Here is a 20,139-nt window from a genome sequence, read left to right on the forward strand (position 1 = left end):
TACGGCAGGCTACAAACACTACAAACCTACTCTCATCTACTGACTGAAATGGAAGAAGAATGATGGAAATGAGGGGCAGACTGACACAGTACAGCAAGACTCATTTCTGTTTGCTGCTCCACTGCTTTGAGCTCCAGTGATGAATGTTAATGCCAGAATAATAATCCTCCTGCATTATGAATTTTTTAACTGTGAAGACTTAGTATCACTATGTAAAATCTATGGGACAACCCTAAGGAACACAACAACAATGTGCACCTCAAGACGGCGGCACTACAATGAGGAAGAGGGGAAACAGATCTGCATCCCTGCCACTGGGAAGGACAGGCACTATGTTGGAACACATTAGCAGTTCTCAAGCCAGTGGCAGATTGTTTTCCGGCATTTCCTGTAAGACAAGCCATTCAGGGCACAGGTAAAGTGCCACATCTAGGCCAGAGCTCAACATTTAGCAAGAATATAATGGCAGCAGTTAAACTACAAACAAACGTTTTGGTTTTTCTAAACACTCCCAAAATATAGTTTTGCAAATACATAGTTTTGAGAGTGTTGGTGTAAAATACCGATCCTGCAGATCAATGAAGCCGTGCATCTGGCCATTTACACATAAGGCTTTTGGCCAGTGAGGAAAGCGAGGGCGAGCAGCAGCGGAGGAGACAGGGGAGGAAATGTCATTAGGCTGAGGAGGGTCAGACAGTCGCAGCCTGCAGGAGGACGGGAGGCAGAAACACCCGCCTCTCCTCTTGAGTTGGCTCCATTTTGTCGGCCTTGTTAAAACAACTGTAACTCAATAAGAGCTCGCGGCCTCGGGCTCCGTGTTAACCACGTGACCTCATCAAGCACCAGTGTGTGCACGACACTGATGTGTGTTGTATCTGCAGTCGACCTCTGTGCATTTTCTGTACACTAAGAGAACAAGTGTGCTGCAGGGCATGCAGCATGTCTGTCTGCTCTGCCTCTGGGTGCACTTCGCCCTGTGTGCGTACACATTATCCCACTATGAGCTCCATCTCAGTGTGCATGCTGTGCAGCGAATGTCGACAGCTGCATCCAAATATAAGCAAATGTGTGCTCACGTACGTTTCATGTCAAACATTTTCCTCCACAAGTAGCGTGTAGAATGTCTGTTGTGTTTTCTAAAAATATAACAAAATGTCAGTATGCAAAAGTGAGAAGAAAGGCCCTTACATATAACTGTAAGACTGTGTGTGAGTGCACATTCTCTTATTTGTCTTGCATTTCAACTAGCATGTTTTTCTGTATAATCATTCTAAGAAAGGGTTCTCACAGCTCAAGCAGTCTTCGGTAGTTTGTTGAGCTCGACTAAGAGCCGCTTTTTCACAATAGTGAGAAGAAGAGGCAATGATAACAAGTGAAACAGGGTGTGAATTCTCAATTATTCTGAGTCACCTCAAACTGAAACCAAAAGCTGTCAGCAGACACGTCGAGCGGGAGATTCATTACCATTGCTGGCACAGGAATCAAATTTACGTCTGCGCATGACGTCATCTCGATCATACAGAGGCCGACTGTAGCAGCAGACCTGCCGACTCAGGTTTGGCCCCAACTACAGAGAATCAGCCTCTTTTGCACCGAAGAGTTTATGACCTGGGTGGGGCCTTGGCAAACAACTGACAACGTGGAAAAGCAATAGCGCCATTGCTTTCCCCGTCCTTCCCCTCCTCCTGCTCCTCAAACTGGAATTTGTTCCTTTTTGCGCAACTCCGCCGGAATCTGCTCCAGCAGGAAGTACGTGCTGACCTGCTCTGGCTGAGAGTGTGCAGAGAGAGCCAGACAGGAGAACAATCGACACACTTGGGCCTCTATGTACTAGAAAGCTAAGTAGGAATAAGCAATGATAAAACTCTTGGAAGGAGAGTAATGATAGCTAAAGGAGGGCTACCTTAGAAATAGTTTTTAGGAAAAGTCAGTAGGATGTTGGGGAAATAGAAAAGTAATGGAGGAAAAGTTGAAAGAAAGAAGATACAAGTAGGAAATAGCAGCCTCATTCCTGGAAGTACAGAAGATATTTCTAGTGAAACCTACCGTCTTCAACCGTTTTACTGCATCTTCACAGATGTGCATGCCTCTGGATTCATCCACCTCCACATGTCCCAGGTACTGCAGGGCACAGAGAAGTAGATGGACAGGAAAAAAAAGGAAAGAATGAGTAATGCTGTGACAAACCTTTCCTGTGGCCATCTCTGCTGACGTTTAACTAAGGCTACAATAATAAACTTTAGAATGAGATTAGGTATTTAAATGAGCTCAGATTGTCTAATATCCCCTGGTACCCGAACGCTGGTGATTTATACACCTAATTAAATTCCGTTTTGAGGTCAATTGCAGTCAATAGCTCCATAGCTGATCTCTAATTTTGTCCATGGAGAAAATGATAACCCGTTCATGAGAAATGTATATGGGCAAGTGTGTAGACTGTAGTGTGTGATCCTGTAAGGGGACACGAGGAAGATCAAAGAAGCACGCAAAGAAGCAAAAACAAACTGCCCCTTCCGATCTCTTTGTGAGCTGACGGAAACAACGTAGGCTGTATATTTTATCTTTTGAGCTTCACCACCTTCCAGTAATGGCTGGCTCATCGCAACTCTAGTTAAGACTATAGCAGGTTCCAGGTTGTTCCAGGTTATTATGCAATAACTTGGCAGATGCTCCTACAGTATATTACTCCAAGGCTTCCCACAGTATATTGTTGCTGGAGCAGGCTGCTTCACATGACTCAAAACTGCCTGTACTGACACTTCAAGTATAAAGTAAAGAATAACTTTGAAGTGCGAGCAGTGCATTTCAGCTTGTGGCCTTCAGCAGGGTCATCTTCATCCTATCCTGTGGCTTGTGAGTGCAAACATCCTGGTTTTACTGTGAAGTTGCTGATAAAGCTGTAGCGGTGACCTTTTCGGACAATTTTCCTTCTCGTTGTACTTTGGAAGTAAATAAAAGGTCTCCAGTTATGTTAGACAAAGTCAGTACGCCTTTTAAATCACACAGAATTACAGTTCATGGGGAAGAGTCATTACCCCATATATGCCAAACATTTATTGAGACTAAGCTACGGTAATTAGAGACGAGATATGTCAGGGTTAGTCAGATTCAGCACTGGAAGCTGCACTAAATGATCGTCCAAATTATACGTTCCGTCCAATCACCAATTTCTCGGGGGAAACCCTGTGCTCCTGACTATGGAAATACTCGCCAGGGGTGAAAACCTTACGTGAGTAGGCTGAGCTCCAACTGAATGAACAGAAAAGGCTGCCGCTTCCTGCCCGACCCTTCCCGCCCCTTTCAGACCTGAAGCAAGATCACGCCCTGCTGTGTGTCACTCCAGAGGAGTCACAACCTTGACTACTCCAGAAGCCATTGTGCATGCTGAGCTGGAGAGGAAGTCCTTACCCTTTCCTTATAGATACACATGCTGACCCACGCCTTTCACCCCCACCCTCTGGCCCTGCTATATTGAGCGTGTGACGCAACTGCTGTGAGTCATACTGTCGCTGTTTTGGAATACACATGCACGTAAACACACATCGATGCATGCAAACGTGCAAGGTGTTAAGGACAATAGTGATGCGAGGAGGCAGCTGTGGATAGTGAGGACAATGAAAGCAGCGGGGCTACTAATCGGGGATCATCCAGAAGGATGTGGCAGAGGTGAGATGAATAAATGCAGGGGAGACTTGAAGTGTCACAACAGATTCTTCATTATGGCGTCTTACTCTGCTCCATTAGTAAATAGCTGCCAGCAACAATCTGGGGGCTGAAACATTCACATGTAACAGAAGAAGAACTCCACCAAATAAATGGAAAATAATAGAATTTGAGGAGATTTCTGCACATGTGCAATTTGGTTCTGAAATTCAGATTTGTGTGTGGGTCCCTTCCAGGATTAGAATCACTTGACAACTATCCTACGGTGGGCTACGATTAGATGAAGCTAAATAAAACAAACTTCAAATTTTTCCAGCAGTAAAAGGCCAACAGAGCAACCATAAACAGAGAAAGTACTAGGGCTGCTTGATAATTGCAACAATCATAAACGTGTCTATTGCTGGTCAGTAATTATATCTATTAACATGGTTATTCATTAACTTAAATGCATTGAATTATTAAACTGTGGGATGGTTTCACTGAACTTTATAGCTAGGTCAAATTAAAAATGTAAGAAAAAGGGAGAGTTTTAAGGTTTATCTGGTTAGGATTTGAGGTATTTTTGCCAGTTTCCAGTCATCAGAAATAAGAGCAGCCCTTTGGGCAGGCAGTACTGTAGCTACAGGGAGAGAAATGTACAGCTGACACTCCCAACCAACACCTCTGTCTTACACTACAGAAAGCAGCACCTACAGGTCCCCGTCAATAATTCTTCCACAGTTTTGCCCATTGAAAAATTCAGAGAAATTTACTACTTCTAGATAGATTTTGGTTCAACAAAAGGTTCACTTTTGTTTGATTTTTGGTTCAAACTGATCTAAACCATGAAGGAATTTACAATTTTAGGGGCATGTGAAAGACCCGCCACTATAAAAGAAAGGAGTGTATATCCTCTGGATGTGACCTGGGAATTAATTCCGAGAACTTGCTATAAATCAGTGTCAAGTGACAGTGCAAAACAAAATTCAGTCCAATTCCATAAGCAGCCTCACAAACGTCTCCGCTGGTAAACAGCACACACAAGCAACTGAATCTAATCTTGCATCTGCCACCAGCCTTCAGCAGTCATAAGGCTGATCTTTCCATATGAAAAACCAAGTCTACATGTTTATGCCTTTCACCATCACCTTGAATTATAATAGACATATTTAACATTAAAACAATTTGCTTATACATAAAAAAAAATGTACAAGCACTACGTAACAGGCCCTGATAATGACAATTAAACTCATAATCTTCTTGCCAAAGGCACTACAGAATGGGTGGGTATTCTTCTTCTCCTTCCCTGCATGTCCTGTCCTACCATGTAATTATTACTCTGTATTGTAGCAGTCTGTTATAATTTCACCACAACTATTCAAACACAGACAAACATTCATGCAGAACGGGGCTCCTCTAAGGCACCTAGAGCAGGAGACAGGGAGCAGCAGGAGGGGGAGGAGGGATACAGATGAGTAGCATGGTAGGTTGCACCATTGCGATGAAAGCCAGTGTAAAGGTGGAAAGAAAAATACTGGTGGAGTAGTGTGCGTTTGGCTGCAGAGATAACATAAGGACAGTCAGGTTTTTTTCCCCCCCATTTACCTAAAGTATCTGGCTTCTAAGTCAGTGGCTACTTTTACACCTTCATTGTGGTAATTATGGCTAATTATTACTTTTCAAACAGATACAAACGTTTTGTAAATGTCACAAACCTTTTTCTGTGTTTCTAAGTCAAGAAAATACTATCAAAAGTTAAAATATTCTATTATTTTATTATACCAAATAACACAGCTAATACTCCTTAGCCTTGCTGAGCTAAGAAAAACATTATATTAACAAAATCCAACTTACTTTGCACAACAGAATGAAACTGACGTACGGTTGTCAACAAAGGGATAAATGCCTATTAAAGAATTTGCCATATGTTGGTAATCCATGATTAAAATATCTCTTAAAATATGAACTAAGGGTTAGGGCCATAGCAACAAAATCAAAAATTATGTGCTCATAAGACCTACATTTCTTATATAAGCATATAAAAGATTAAATACAGTTAGCGTGAAGGGTTTTCTGCTCATCTTGTTGGAGAAAATTAGGATCTCAATATTCTATTCTGGACTTCGTGAAAGCATCTGGACAAGCAATTCTTTTTAAAATGAAGACCGTTTATGCAATTCCAAGAGCAAATTGCTCAATATTGCTCAATAAAAACTACATAAAGGGAGCACATAGGCGACATCAAATTAAAGCTTGTACATTTGCTTATGCACAATTTACATCCACTGAACAGCCGCCAAGCTTAGAAATTCTGAGGTAAACGTTCCCTTTCATGACTCTGAAGTCTTCAGTTCCCTTTTATCCCGAGTAAGAGGAGGATTTGAGCCCATGTGATGGGAGGAAGTGTACCGTCACACTTCTGTTTGCAAAAGTAGGAGGGTTTTGTTGCCAAAATAAGGTGAGATCGCCACTTCATCAACTGCTGCACAGCAGGGCTGACTGCCATTTCACCATGTCCCCGACTTATCTTGCCAGTAATGAAACATTTCTTTCAATTCCACATATTTTTACTGGGGATTCAAGGGGTTCTGATACTCCTAAAACACAAAGTAATTGTGCACACACATCCCACAGGTTTGTTAGACTACAGCAGATAATCCCGCAACCTAGATAAAAACTGTGCTCAAACTCTCTGAATGGTTATGATTAATCACAAGCCGTGTCCTTGGGGAGGAAGGTGGTATGAAGAAGTTTCGCAAAGGTAAGAATGCATCAAAGTGAGGTCAGCCCTGCACTCCGTTTCTGTGTCTGAAGTGGGGTGTACGCAGGTGTGTGTGTGTGAGGGAGAGTCACCTTGACTGCAAAGCTGCATTTGCCGGTGCGGACTGCCTCTTCGTCTGTCTGCCACTGGTGCGGCCGACTCGACTCCGGCACGTAAACGTCTTTCTTCCGGCGGAAGCTCTGCCGTAGCTTATTCATCGCTGAGCTCCCTGTAATTGGAGAGACATTTTTAATAATCTTACAGTGAAAACTGAGCTGTCAGCAGCAGCAGTGAAATAAAGAAGGTGCAGCACTAAAAAGCTGGAGATTCATCTAACTCAGGTTAAGCTTAGTGTTTTTCTACAGTGAAATTATAGATAATGGTCCAAAAAGCAGGCGATCACGCAAACCCACAGCAGCAGAATAACACTTTCAGCAGTCTTGTTTTGATGCCTGTAAATAGGAATCCTTTAAACTCTGACATCAGTGCAAAACACAGTAAGCTGCTGTGTCTCTGACTCACCAGGAGAAACAAAAGAGGCTGAGACTTTGCAGTGTTGGGAGTCAAGGCAGTGAAAATAAAAGGGAGCAGTGTTCCTTTTATTCAGAGCCTTTTTTTTTTTTTTACCACAATTTAACAGACAGTGTTTGCACATTTTTAATTTAGATGGTCTGACATTTTCCATTAATATCTCAAACACTGCACTGAGGCCTCTCTGGGGGGAATTTAGTAAAACAAATCTTTTCAACCTCTAGATCACTTTGAATTACACTGCAATGTAATATTTTACAAAGCTAAAGTTTGCTAGAACATGGCTTTATTGCCACCCTGTACTTATTAACGTAAACTGAGCAAAAATAGATGTAACACGGTGGTCAGGTGATCATTCAGGCAGAAAACAAACTCAAGTCCCCAGTAAAGGTCAGAAGTAAACTTATTACCAGGTCAGGTATAAATAGTCTTGGAATAAAACATTTGCCAGTTAATCAGCAAAAAACGTCACATTACATTAAGTTCTGCAGTCATCTGTATAATAAGTAAAAGAGTAGTGTTTAACACATTGTATACACATGAAGACAAATGTACTAGCCCACCTATGAAATACAAAGTTATTGTCAATTGTTTTTAACAGAGCTTTAGAGTTTTAAAAACAATAAATTACTTCTATTCCATTTCTTTTATTTCAGAAAAACAAACGTTACCAGGGTCAATATCATTAGCCCCCTGAAAAAAATGACTTTTTTATGAATCACAGCAGAAACCGCTGCTGTGTAATGATGTGGTATAACTTTTTTATGCTTAAAGCTTGTAATATCAAGTTAAAACTTAGGGTTATCTTTCAATTTACACAAATGCAATTTGAAAAATCGTCATGGCAAAAAAAGAAAAAAGAAAAGAAAAGAAAGAAAGAAAAAAAGAAATCAGTTTAGACTTCAGAAAAAGAATTCATGCTCACAAAGCAGGAGATGGAAAGTTCAGGTTTTGAGACTACTTTGTATATATAATTTGTATCACCAAGAAATTGAAATAGAGCCACATAGTACATAACAAGCCCAGCAGAGGTAGGAAGAGAAAGATTTGAAAGACTCTATAGACCCCAGAACAACTGCCAAGACATGAGTGAAAAGCAAGTCAAGAACTGTAGCTTCAAAGGAGGCTGTCACTAGAACCCTACACAGGAATGAACTCAGAGGTTACAGACCAAGAAAAACTCTGCAGAACAGACGCCTTCAAGCCAGACTGAAGTACACCGAGGAGAACCTTGAGAAAGATTATGCATATTGAAAGAGCATCCTTTGATCAGAGGAGACAAAACTAGAGCTCTGTTGTCATGGAGACACTCTTTATGTTTGGACAGAGAAGTGAGAGGCGTACAACCTAAAAAACACCGTCCCCCACAGTGAAACACGGTGGTGGGAGTCTAATGCTGTGGGGATGCTTCGGTCCGTGTGGAATCTCATCAAGGTGGAAAGAATCATGAAGGAAGATGGATATGCAACACGTTCTCCAAAGCATAACATATTACGTTATGTGACAAGTCGTTGGTATGTTATGCTTTCGGCCACCAAAAGGAAGGAAACGTGAGAACCATTTGGACTCAATTCGCACATGTACATTTATTTTACTTTAATCGCTTTAGAAAACACTATCGAACACCATTAAGGTTGTCGGTAAGGTTAAGGATTAGGTTACGGTTAGGATTAAAGTTAGGGCTATGGCTGGAATACACAACTGGAACGTCCGTGACCGCCAGGAGCATCATTCTTTTGGATTTCATCCACAATCCGGCCTGTATCACAGGAACGCGTAAGGTTACTTTTCGCGTTCCCATGGGACACCTCGGGACGTGACAAATTGTCGGTATGTTATGCGCTAGGATTTCAGATTCAGATTCAGAAGACTTTATTTATCCCCGAGGGGCAATTGAGAGACTGACCTTGCCGACCGTACATACAATACACAAACATCACATTGGGGAGACAGGTCAGGCTAGGTAGCTGGCCGGTCAGCCACCCAAGCAGCGACCCGGAACCGAACAATGGAAAATACACAACATCAGGAAAGACGAGGAGAAAAAAGAACTCCCCCCAGACTGAGCTCCAACAGGGAGATCAGTTTGAGAACAGAAAGAAAAAAAAAAAAAAAAACACCTCTGCAGAAGGAAACCTCAAGCATTCAGCTTCAGCAGCAAAACTGGGTGTGGGTCTTTGTCTTCCAACATGACATCCCATTGAAAAAAAAAAAAAAAAAAAAAAAAAAAATCTATGGGGTGAACTGAACACTGAGGTCCATGTCAGAAGACCATCAAAGCTGGAGAAGTTTGACAGATTCGCCAAAGACGAATGGGCTGAGACAGCTCAGGAGACGTGTGAGACTTGCTGATAACTACAAATACAAAGCTTAAAAATCAAGTTTTCATATGGAGGATAATAATTAACTTGAGACCCCAAGCCTGGCTATAAAATTCGAATCATTAAACCCACTTCCTCATTCAAGTTTGAACTACCCTTCACACTGCAAGTTGCCCTCAATACTGGTTTAACTTCTAAATATAGTTCTCAACAATCATTCAAACATTTGGCCAACTCTACATGTTTCAGGTCCTTTAGGGATCTTGTTGCACTCTCAGATCTAAGCAGTTATTAAACTAGTGTTATTAGTGCTATTATTCTAAATTATTAGTATACTAAATGAGTATTATTTATAAATAACCTAATACATGGAGTTGTTGAAAATATAACCCAGGTTTGTATTTTTCCTTAAAATCTTACAAATCTGAAGTTTGACCTTAGTGTAGGTTCAAACTCTAAAATTATCTTGAATTTTAAAAAGAACCCAAAACAACACAGTACAATTAATTGGGCTAAGAGCACATGTATGTCCTCTTGGCACTGAGAGAGGATTAGGAGGCACAAAAAAAAGCAAAGACCCAATTAAGAGTTGCTGATCCAAACTAGAAATGAAAGGTGCATCCATCATCGAAAGCCCGGCTCACGTCTCCTGGAGTGAGTCATAACTGGGGACCAGAAGTCATTCAGCCATGCAGCTCCGACTTTTAACACGTGACCAAAGCAAACTCCTTGACTAACAAGTTGTACCCGCTAACTTCTGAGCTGATGAGGATCTACTGGGATTAAAGGTCTTTAATCCACTAGATCGGACTGTCCGCATACACACAAGACACAAGGACAAGCAGCAACATAGCAGCAAACACACACTCTCACATGAACACACCTACTTAACTCACACATGTATACACACAGAGGACCTTAGATGTTTCTTTGCATAATGAAACCTGTACTGAGAGTGTAAAGTGTGTTTGAGGTGAGGCTCACTTATCTGTCTGTGCTAGGCTCCGGCGCTACGGGCAGGACACAATAAAGCTTTCAGCCTTGACCAGGTCACAGAAGCACAGATAAACACATCAGACTTAACTAATGTCACCAGAGCAGGACATTGGAGTTGACCACTGACTCTAAAAATGTCATGCAGTAGCATTTCTCCACAAAACAAAAGATACATCAGAAAGTTAATCTGTTGCACAGCTTACAGGCCAGCTACGTTTTCTTTTCGCCAATTTCAGAGCTAATCAGTGGATCAAATCAGTCTGAGTGTAGCCAAATTTAAGTAAGGTTCAGATTATAATCTGTAATGGAAACTGTTTTCTGCAATATCACATGCTGGAAAATCTGACAGAAACAATGTAGAAACCAAGCAGAAGTGTTTAAGCCAAATACTTCAGCAAGTGCTGAGATACTAACAACACTCAGTCACAACCTAGTGCATATGTCCGCATTAACTGTGCACAGACACATGAGTTGTACCCTGCAGAAGACTGGAGTGTTTGAAAACAAGATGACTCGAGCTACTAGAAAAAAAATATTGCTTCATCGCTCGCTCCCGCTCTCTCCTCACGCACTCGTTTATTTAGGTCATATCATGTTTGGGCTCACTGCAGTGCCGCTGACACAGGCTGCATGCTTCTAGCCTGCAGAGTGAAGAGGAGGGAAAACACATTTGTGTGCACACACACCAGGCGCACATTTTGAGAAAAATGTTCTCACCTTGAATTAATTTGTCATATTTTCAGTAGACACAGAACATCGTCCAGCGATGATGACTTAAACACATCTTTGAGATGTGTCAACAATGTTATATTTTTGGCGGGTGGGTTTTTTTAAAAACAGATTCGTGCCAAGCGGGGACTTTTTTTTTGTTTTTGTTTTTTTCACTTTATATAGAAAACATGCAGCTTTGCTCCTCTACCAGTTCCACAGGTTTTTCAAACTTGTAAAGCACATTTTCTGTAAATAACAACTACTAGAATTAGGTCAAGTTCAGTGCGCCAAACATTCTTTTTGTCCTGCCCTGTCCTAAAAACACAATTTAATCAAAGAAAGAGAAATACAACAAATCTTTTCGTAAGTCCCAACGAGAGAACCTTGACTATGACCTTTTCTATCACGCTTTCACGCGGAATTATCCAAATGCTATTTTGAGCTTTTTTTTGCTCACTGTTATTGTGTACAAAGCTGGTTGGTCTGAAACAAAACAGAAAATTAGCACATGTCTTGCTCTGTTTGAGGTTGACTGAATGGCTCAGTGGAAAGGGTGTTTACCACAAGGGAATCCCCGTGTTTTCGCACCTATATGTTTACGTCTACCTCTTCTGTTAGACCTAAGTGGTGTGTGTTCACCGATCAACTTTAAAAGGTTGACATCTATGTTGTGTTTACAGCAACTATTATTTTTGTTATAGTTCAAGGTGCAGATTCATTCCTGGATTCTTTTATCAGTTACTCAAAAAAATAGATAAAGGCTTTATGTAAGTGTGCATCTTTAGATACCTTTATTAAAAGATAAATGCATATTTGAAACACACTTTAGGCTGAGCTGGAATCTACGCTTTGAAATCATTTTTTTGTCTCAGTCAAATGTTTGCCTACTAATGCCCCCGTAATTTTTGCCTCATCTCACAGCACCTTGCTCAAACTCAACCTCTAAATCGCTCAATGCTTCATGCCAGCTTACAACCCACACGCTTTGTACTGTAAACGGCAGGGCCTACAGTCCAGGAGTCTAAGTCAATGCACATATATTCATGTGCGTGGGAAAAAGCATACGCTCGCTATGTGTGTGAGTGTGAGTGAATGTATGTATGTGCTGGTGCTCAGCCAAGCATATGCACTTTAGGAGTGTACAACATGTGTAACCATTTGCATGAATGTGCAAATGTTTGTTCAGCATGTTAGAAACAAGCAGTATTAAGAAAAATGTGACCTTCCCTAATAACATGTTATTGCTGGCTGCTATTAATCCAATTTGGAGCTCCTACTAATGTTGTTTGTGCGTTGACCCTTTATGTCACCTTCAAACTGTGCCAAAGAAGCAGGATTTGCCAGTGAACTAAAAAAAAAAATAAAAAAAATAAAAAAATAAACCCACAGCAAGGTGCAGGTAGGTTTATCAAAATACATCACACAGCTCCTCTCCAGTACAACATGTTTAAATCATAATACTTTTTGGCCACAATAAATCGCGCGCTTTATTCACAAAGACCATTTCCCTGGCCTAATGAAAAACTTCCAATTCAACGAAGACAAGAAAAATTCCAGCTTCATATAGAACTTCCAAATAATTTACATTAACTGCAACAAATAACAATTTCCAAACTGATCCAAAACAATAAATCAACAGCATTTACATTTCAGCAACATAAACACATCACAGCCTTGTGCACACAACTAAAGCTGCAAAGGGTGTAAACCAAGTAATCACCGGTGAAATTTGCATTACCGCTGGCATTAGATAAATGCATTGTGTGCGTTAAATGGCAGAAAGGCGAGCGTGAAGGCCAAGCAGTGCAAACCAGAGAAACCAGATATTGAGCAATGATGTGAAAATCTGTGTTTGCCTGCTACAATGAGCAACGCAATATGTTCAGCCCTACGACTGGCCACAAGCCAGAAAGACGAAGGGACAGACTTACGGAAGGTAGGAGACAAAGACAGAGTGATAAGTTTAGACAGGAAGGGGAAATAATTAGGAAGGAAATGATTAAGCAAGGGAAGAAAGTGCAGGGTGAAGGTGGAGATAACTTTTCTTCAGTGCAGCAGTAAGACTTCTCAAGCAGTTTTTTTCACTATATCAAAGAACTATATATAATCAAAGAAACTTTATGACCTCAAAGAACAAAAGCAAAGCTGCACTAATCCAACATGGCTTCTAACACTGACAATCACATCACAGTTTATGAACATTAACAGCGACAATTATATTTAAAAAAGGACAAAAGCAACTTGTTGTTGCTTGCACTTCGACAAAGTCAAAGCAAAAATCAGAGTGCTGTTTTCACACTTGTAATGTGACGACAAAAAACCTTGTTTCTGCTCTGTGTTAATGAACTTATAGTCTTTGGAGAAATGCATTTCCATTCTGAGTGCCTAGCATTTATATAAACCTTTTCATTGCAGCTGCACAACACATGCTTGGCTACTTACACAGGGACAGTGCTACCAGGAAAACAAGCCTGCAAGTAATGGTATAATTTTATTCTAACAACGAAAGCTGCACAACAGATGCAAACTGTAAGGAGTAAAAATATAACTGTGCTCCTTGACAGCAATTATATACTTTGCACCCATTGTTAGACCTTAATCAGGGCTCTAGACTAACTTTTTGCCATGGGCGTACAGGTACGGCTAACTTTAAAAAGTTAGGCGTACCGGCACAAAAGTTAGGCGCACACAAATTTTATAATAATTTATATAATATAATGTGTTTTTCTGGATATACTGTGCTTTTTCAGCATTCAAAGATTGATGACACCATGTCAGAGCACTGGCTATGAATTTCAGAAGGATCAGGCCTTAACTTAACAGAAAAGTTAGCAATAGTTCTTTTCCTATTACAGCTACATCCACTTCTGTCGTGCCTAGGCTGCTCACTAGGGCTGGGTATCATCACTGATTTCTATAATCCATTCGATTCCGGTTTTCAAAGTCCCGATTCGATTCAGCTTAGCCTCAGACAGTCAAAAATATTATAATTCTGATCATTTATCAGTACTGACTTCATCAGAATTGTGAACATCACAGCAGATGCCTTTGTGTGAAAGTAACTGAGAATAAAACACAGAAAAACATGAAGGAGATTTTCCTGGTCTGGCTTTTTATAGCAGATAACCTTAAAAATATTCTACAATGTTCTGCATATAAAGTTTAAATTTCTTCAGTATTGAACAACAGAAAAAATAGGCTTTCTTGTCCGAAGCCATTTAAGTGAAAAAAAAGAAAAAGAAAAGAAAAAGACAGCAGCCAACAGCGCTGTAAACAACGGTAGACTGGTGGGTAATAATAATACAGAAAACAGAGATTGGAGACGGGAAACTGTTCTTGAAGTACAGAGAGAGATAGAGAGAGAGCTAGCTGTGCATGAAGTGTGTTTTTAATAGTCGTGGAAGCAAAACAGCAAAATTCATGATGACATTGATCAAATGTGAAGCGCAGTTTGCTGCTTCTTTTGCTGCTGGCTCGGTGAATTTTGGTTGGAGAGACAAAACCTGCAGCTCAGAATCAGCGCAAAAAGACGTAAACACAGCGCGGACCGGACGCATCAGGATCGCTAAGCTCCGACAGCGTGTCCGTCTACGGGCCGTCGGGTGAGAAAGCCGAGAAAGACAAAGTTGATTCTGATGCGTCCGCTCTGTGTTTACGTCTTTGTGTGGAATCCGTGTACCTGCTCTCATTTGCTGTTTGGTTGTTGTTGAAATGGTTTTGTAAGCTTTAATCTGAGAATCTGGCATTTCTGGCAAAACACAGTTATATTTAAAAGTCGATTCAGGATTTAATGAATAATATCGCTTTATTCACCTCCCACTTCCACCTGCACTTTCAACTGGACCACGGCCAATCAGAGAGGTCCCGCCCCTTACTATCTCTGATTGGTTTAGTCCACGATAGGGGCAAAATGTGTGTCTGTAGTTGACCACAGGGAAGGTTGCAGTTTGTTTGTTTTTTGGCTACCCGAACAGTTGGTCGCACAGGTGCAACCAAATTTTTTATTTTTTATTTTTTTTTTTTAGTCGCACCACTGAAAAATTTGGTCGCATTTGCGACCAAATTGGTCGCACTCTAGAGCCCTGTTAATAAATAAAACGATACTTTTTTAAAACAACAGAGGGCATAAAAAGGCATGAGGGGCACCCCAGAGCCAAAAAGTTATGTAGTGAGGTAAGGGCTTTGGTTTAGGAAAGCAGGATCTGAATCCCGCTGGAGCTGTCATAGCTCTTGCAGCCTATTGCTGTGAGGCCCTCTGGCTGTACTCCTAGAAGCACTAATGAGGACAATTACACAAGGACCATTTATACTCTCTCTGCATTCATATACACAGTAACATGCAATAATAATAAAAAATAAAATAAAATAAAAATTGCAGAGCTCTCCCAAAGACTCTCACATGCAATGTCACCAACATGCTCAATGGACAATTACAGACACAGGCACGCACAGAAAATTATAAGGTAAACAATGTTGGTAAAATGTAAAGAGACCAAGACATGGTGGCCAAACAGAGGCACAAACAATAAGCAAAGCTACAAAAACAGAGGAAAGCAGAAAGAATGAACAGTACTTTTCCCCCCTCAGCCTGGTGGTGCACAGCACAAGGAGGGAGAGAGTACTGCTGTTGGCTGTGGATGTAACAGTATTTGAATAATCTCTCCAGGAATGGAAAACTGATTAATCCTCGCAGAAGGATCCTAGGGATGAGTACAGCAGTTGGGTTTCAAAGAACAGATAGGGGCAGGGAGGGAGGAAGAGGCTAGGAGGGGAAAAGTGTAAGACCAAGAGAAAAGGAAAGAGAGAGAACAGGCAGCAATTCAAGACAAAAAGGCCCCATTGTCTCCTTTCTTAACTTGCTCCACCACTCTGCCAGCTGATACTCTTCATCCCATTTTATACTCAGTTCAGGGAGTTCCACGCTGTGTGTTCAGTTACTTCATAGTTTGGGGACAAACAATAACACATTATATACTAATTTCAATAAGACCAGCTATAGATAATGCAAAACATGCCTTTAAAGCATATCTACTGAGCCATGTTATCAGGGCGCCAGCCAACTTGAGGTGATAGTGCCTCTGTTCTCCTTCCCTCCAAGACGGCCATATGAATAGAGAATTTTAAAAATGCTGTTACCGTGGTAATCCAATTTTCCAGCCCCAGTTTGTGGCTTGGCATGCTTATATAAAAAAGGTGGGGGCAAAAAAAAGAAAAAAGAAAAAGAAAAAGAAAAACGAGAGGCGAGCTATATGTACATAACAGTAAAAGACAACCAGTCAGACCAAGATTGGAAAATGTAGTTTTTGCCATTGTTTTTGTTTTGTTTTGTTTTTTGCGGGGGGAGGGTGCTAGGCTAAACCAACTTGGATGATGTCTCATCCGTGTTTGGTGATGCTGTGGACAGAGTACAATGAAATATCTGGGTCAAAAAGAAGCTGTTCTGTGCTTCTCTGCAAAGCCTGTCCTCATCATTCTTCTGCTATGAACAGAGAGCAGCCTCTCACTCGTTAAAGTCTCTGTTCATGTTGGCAAAAAGCTCTGCACCAGTCTATCGAAGTCTGCTGATGCCTGGGTTTGTGTGTGTGTGTGTGTGTGTGTGTGTGTGTGTGTGTGTGTGTGTGTGTGTGTGTGTGTGTGTGTGTGTGTGTGTGTTTTGTTTATTTCCTTAGGGCACTAAGAATAAAAATCTGCATGCAACTCAGACCTTTACTGTGTTAAAATTAATTCATAAACGTCACCTGGTCCATTATAACAGCAGTGCCATGAAAAAAAATGTCCTGGTTGCTCATTCAGGTTAATGGAGTATGTGCCTAAAAGGAGCTAAAATTATGGTGATAAGTCAGCTAATCTCTCAGTAATTACATACAAATAACTACACAATAAACATGAGACTGACCAAAACTTCACAACAGACATGCAACAGGGCTGTTACTGACATACAACATTCAGTTAAGAGAAACTGTGTGTGAAGAGGAATTAAGCTGCAGCTTCATTAATGCTAACCCCTAAATGTGATATTCTGGGTCACATGCAACTGTACAAATTCAATTAAAGTATTACAGACAGCCAGTCGGAGTAAAGCATGACCTGAATGGTGTCTAGTCATGGTGCTGTGCCACAACATATAATTTGCGATAGCACTGATACAAATTTTTTATGTGATATAAAAATGTCATATCATGACCTAACTGCATAGTGCGTGCAATAACAAGACAAGATTGGGCAGTAAGAGCAACATGCCTGGCGACAAATGAGTACCCAAAATGGAGCTAATTGGAAAATCTCAAAAACTAAGCAAAATAAACAAAACAAACAAACAATCCCCCCACCTCCCCACCCAAAAAAACCCCCTCACTAATTCACACAATAGATCACAAAACATGCATAAAAAGCTACAGATAAAGATGGAAACTACACACTTGTTTCAGCACTTGAGGCAAAAAAAACACATACCATCAAGCACAACCAGACTATGGAAATACCAGCAGCTGATGACGTGCAACCCAAATGTAAACAAATTACTTGCTGCTGGAGGACTCGCTAGCTATACTCCATATGAAAGAGAGCAAACGGCAGATAAAAATTACTGATGTGACAACATGATGGAAAAGCAGGTTAAAGTTCCGTTAGTTTTTGTTAAACTAAAGCATGAAGCATTATTTTGTACTTTAACTTAAAATTCTCAAGGGAATACAATAAATTAATTACCGTAATTGTCGGGCTATAAGCCGCTACTTTTTGCACCAGCTTTGAACCCTGCGGCTTTTAGTCAGGTGCGGCTTTTCTATAGATTGTCCATGATTTTTGTGATATCGTAAGACGATTTGTTTTGTTTGTTCCGCTGTTGTACGGCACTACGTTGCCTGGCGGAAGGATCGGGGTTCAAGAGTGGTATGTTGGTCACATGTCCATCCGCCAGGCAACATAGTGCCGTACAAGTAGCGCGAAAAACAAACTTCAAAGTAGCGCTACGCGTTCAGCGGGAGTCGTGGATGATGAGCGGCGATAAACTTGCGAAAAGCAAGTTGTGCTCAACTCCACCGGTGGATTCTGACAGCGTGGAAAAGTGTGAAAACATCCACGATCACCAACGGATTTCGAAGGGCTGGACTGCTGCATGATGAAGAGGAGGACACCGCCACGGCCCTTCAGAGGGTGTTCGACTCCGACACTGACAATGACAATGAGGATTTCTTTGGTTTTGAAAGTGACAACGAAGGAAAGAAGCTGAGAGTGGATGACGAAGCCATCCTGATCCTGTTCGTATCCGACACTGGAGAAGAGGACTTTGGTGGTTTTAGAGCGCAGGAAGATGGTGGTGAATGACTGACTTTTCTTCTTGTTAAAGCCGTGTCACTGCACCTGAGCCTAAAAGGTAGTCTGAATCTATTTTTCTGGTGTGCTGTAGGTTACTGTTATGTACTACATTTGTTACTCATTTATGAAGCACAGCACATGTGCAAATATGTACCCATAACTTGTTTTTCAAAATATTAATGAAAGGGGTGTGTCTCCAAACAGCCATCTCTTTCCTGACAATTCGCTTTGTGCATATTCTCTTACATATGATGAGTCAACATTGAAACACCTGCGGCTTTTGGTCAGGTGCGGCTAATGTATGTACAAAACAGGATTTTCCCCTGATTTTAGCTTGTGCGGCTAATATTCAGGTGCGCTTTGTAGTCCGGGAAATACGGTAATTAATAAAAACACTACCTAGGCTACTTTTGTGCTTAGGTAGTGTCCTGACTTATGCTGTGTTACTGGATACAATATTGCACTAGAATGCTGTCCTTGCCGGCCTATTTCAGCCAACTCACACTTGAAATTAAGAATTGCGTCTTCAATGACAGTTGAAAACCGCCTTCATTTACTTATATTTATAAATGCTTAAATACTTATGCCCCTTTTCCTACTCATATCGACTCGGCACTGTTCTCCATGGTTTTCCATTAGGTCATAGTACCTAGTACCAGATACTGGATTGTAATAGAAAACCAGTCAATCCGAGTACAGTCCATTTATTCTATTTTGTACAGTATTTTATTCTGTTTTGTATAGTATGTTATTCTATTTTTATCTGATTCTATTCTATTGTTTTTTTTTCTTAATGTTTAATCCTCTTAACTTGTACTGTCCACTTTCTGCCACGACCAAAACATTTCCCATGTGTGGGACTAATAAAGGTTTATTTTATCTTATGCCGTGGCAATCCGTGGTGAGTCAACCCAAGTAGGTACTACTGGAAAAGGGTTTTAATGATCAAGATAAATAAAAATACTACCAAATAAGTTTTCTAGCAATCTATCCTGGCAGTGTTGTTGTTTCACCCACCCATCCATCCATCTTCTTCCAATTGTTCAAGTGTGGAAGAAGATCTAAGCACCAATTTCTTCATGGATATATCAAGTAGTTTCCAAGCATGCTGAGAAGCTTTATCTTTAGTATGTCGTGGATCTGCACCAGGGTTTCCTCCTAGTTGGAATAAGACACACTCAGGAGGCATCGTAGTCAGAGGCCCAAACCATCTCAACTGGCTCTTTTCCATGTGAGAGTAGTAGCAGCTTTACTCTGAGAGTCCGTCCCAAATTACTGAGCTTCTCACGCAATTTCTTAGGGGGATCCCAGCCAAACTTCAGAGGATACAAGAGGAAGCTTGTATCCATGATCTTATTCATTTGGCCACTGCCCACAGGCCATTTTTGAGGGTAGGATTAGAGAATGCCCAGTAAATCGATGGCATTCCATTCACATTTAACTCTCTTTACCTCAACCAACCAACCATATCCCTGTCAATCCATCTGTCAAACTTTCCACTCTCCCCCCACTCATTAATAAGACTCCACTTAAACTCCTCCACTTGAAGCAGAAGCTCAATCCACTTTTTCTACTAGAGAACCATAATGTTTAAATTAAAACATTTCTGTATTTTGTTTGCTAATGTATACATACACAAAACAATTACAAATGTATTAAAGTGGTACATTTATTTTTATAAACCTTTAGAATGAAGTACACCTTTTACCAAATGCTCCATCATCTTCTGAGTAAGATTTTCCTAACTTATATCAACAAGCTCAACATGATATAACTACTACGAAAAATAGCTACAGCATGATCGAGCTGGTGGAACGAGAGAATGTTTGCAAACAAGTGTAACCCACTGCCAGCTGCTCT

At 40.8% G+C, this 20,139-nt stretch overlaps 1 protein-coding gene across 5 annotated transcripts in view; it reads right to left on the reverse strand.

The window, feature by feature from the left end:
• The window catches only part of numb (NUMB endocytic adaptor protein), a 45,043-nt gene that overhangs the window by 10,875 nt on the left and 14,029 nt on the right, over nt 1-20,139 (reverse strand). For all 5 annotated transcript variants that reach the window (XM_085442658.1, XM_085442661.1, XM_085442657.1 and 2 more), the window contains exons 2-3: nt 6,496-6,632; nt 2,047-2,121 (exon numbers count right to left, since the gene is read on the reverse strand). In XM_085442658.1, the coding sequence (XP_085298784.1) occupies nt 2,047-2,121; nt 6,496-6,621 (201 nt within the window). In that variant the 5' untranslated portion in view covers nt 6,622-6,632. The remainder of the gene's footprint in view (nt 1-2,046; nt 2,122-6,495; nt 6,633-20,139) is intronic.

This window comes from Copadichromis virginalis, linkage group LG19 (assembly GCF_057382275.1).
Source record: "Copadichromis virginalis isolate Kocher_CV1m ecotype Utaka linkage group LG19, C_Virginalis_male_GT1.1, whole genome shotgun sequence".
NCBI lineage: Eukaryota > Metazoa > Chordata > Actinopteri > Cichliformes > Cichlidae > Copadichromis > Copadichromis virginalis.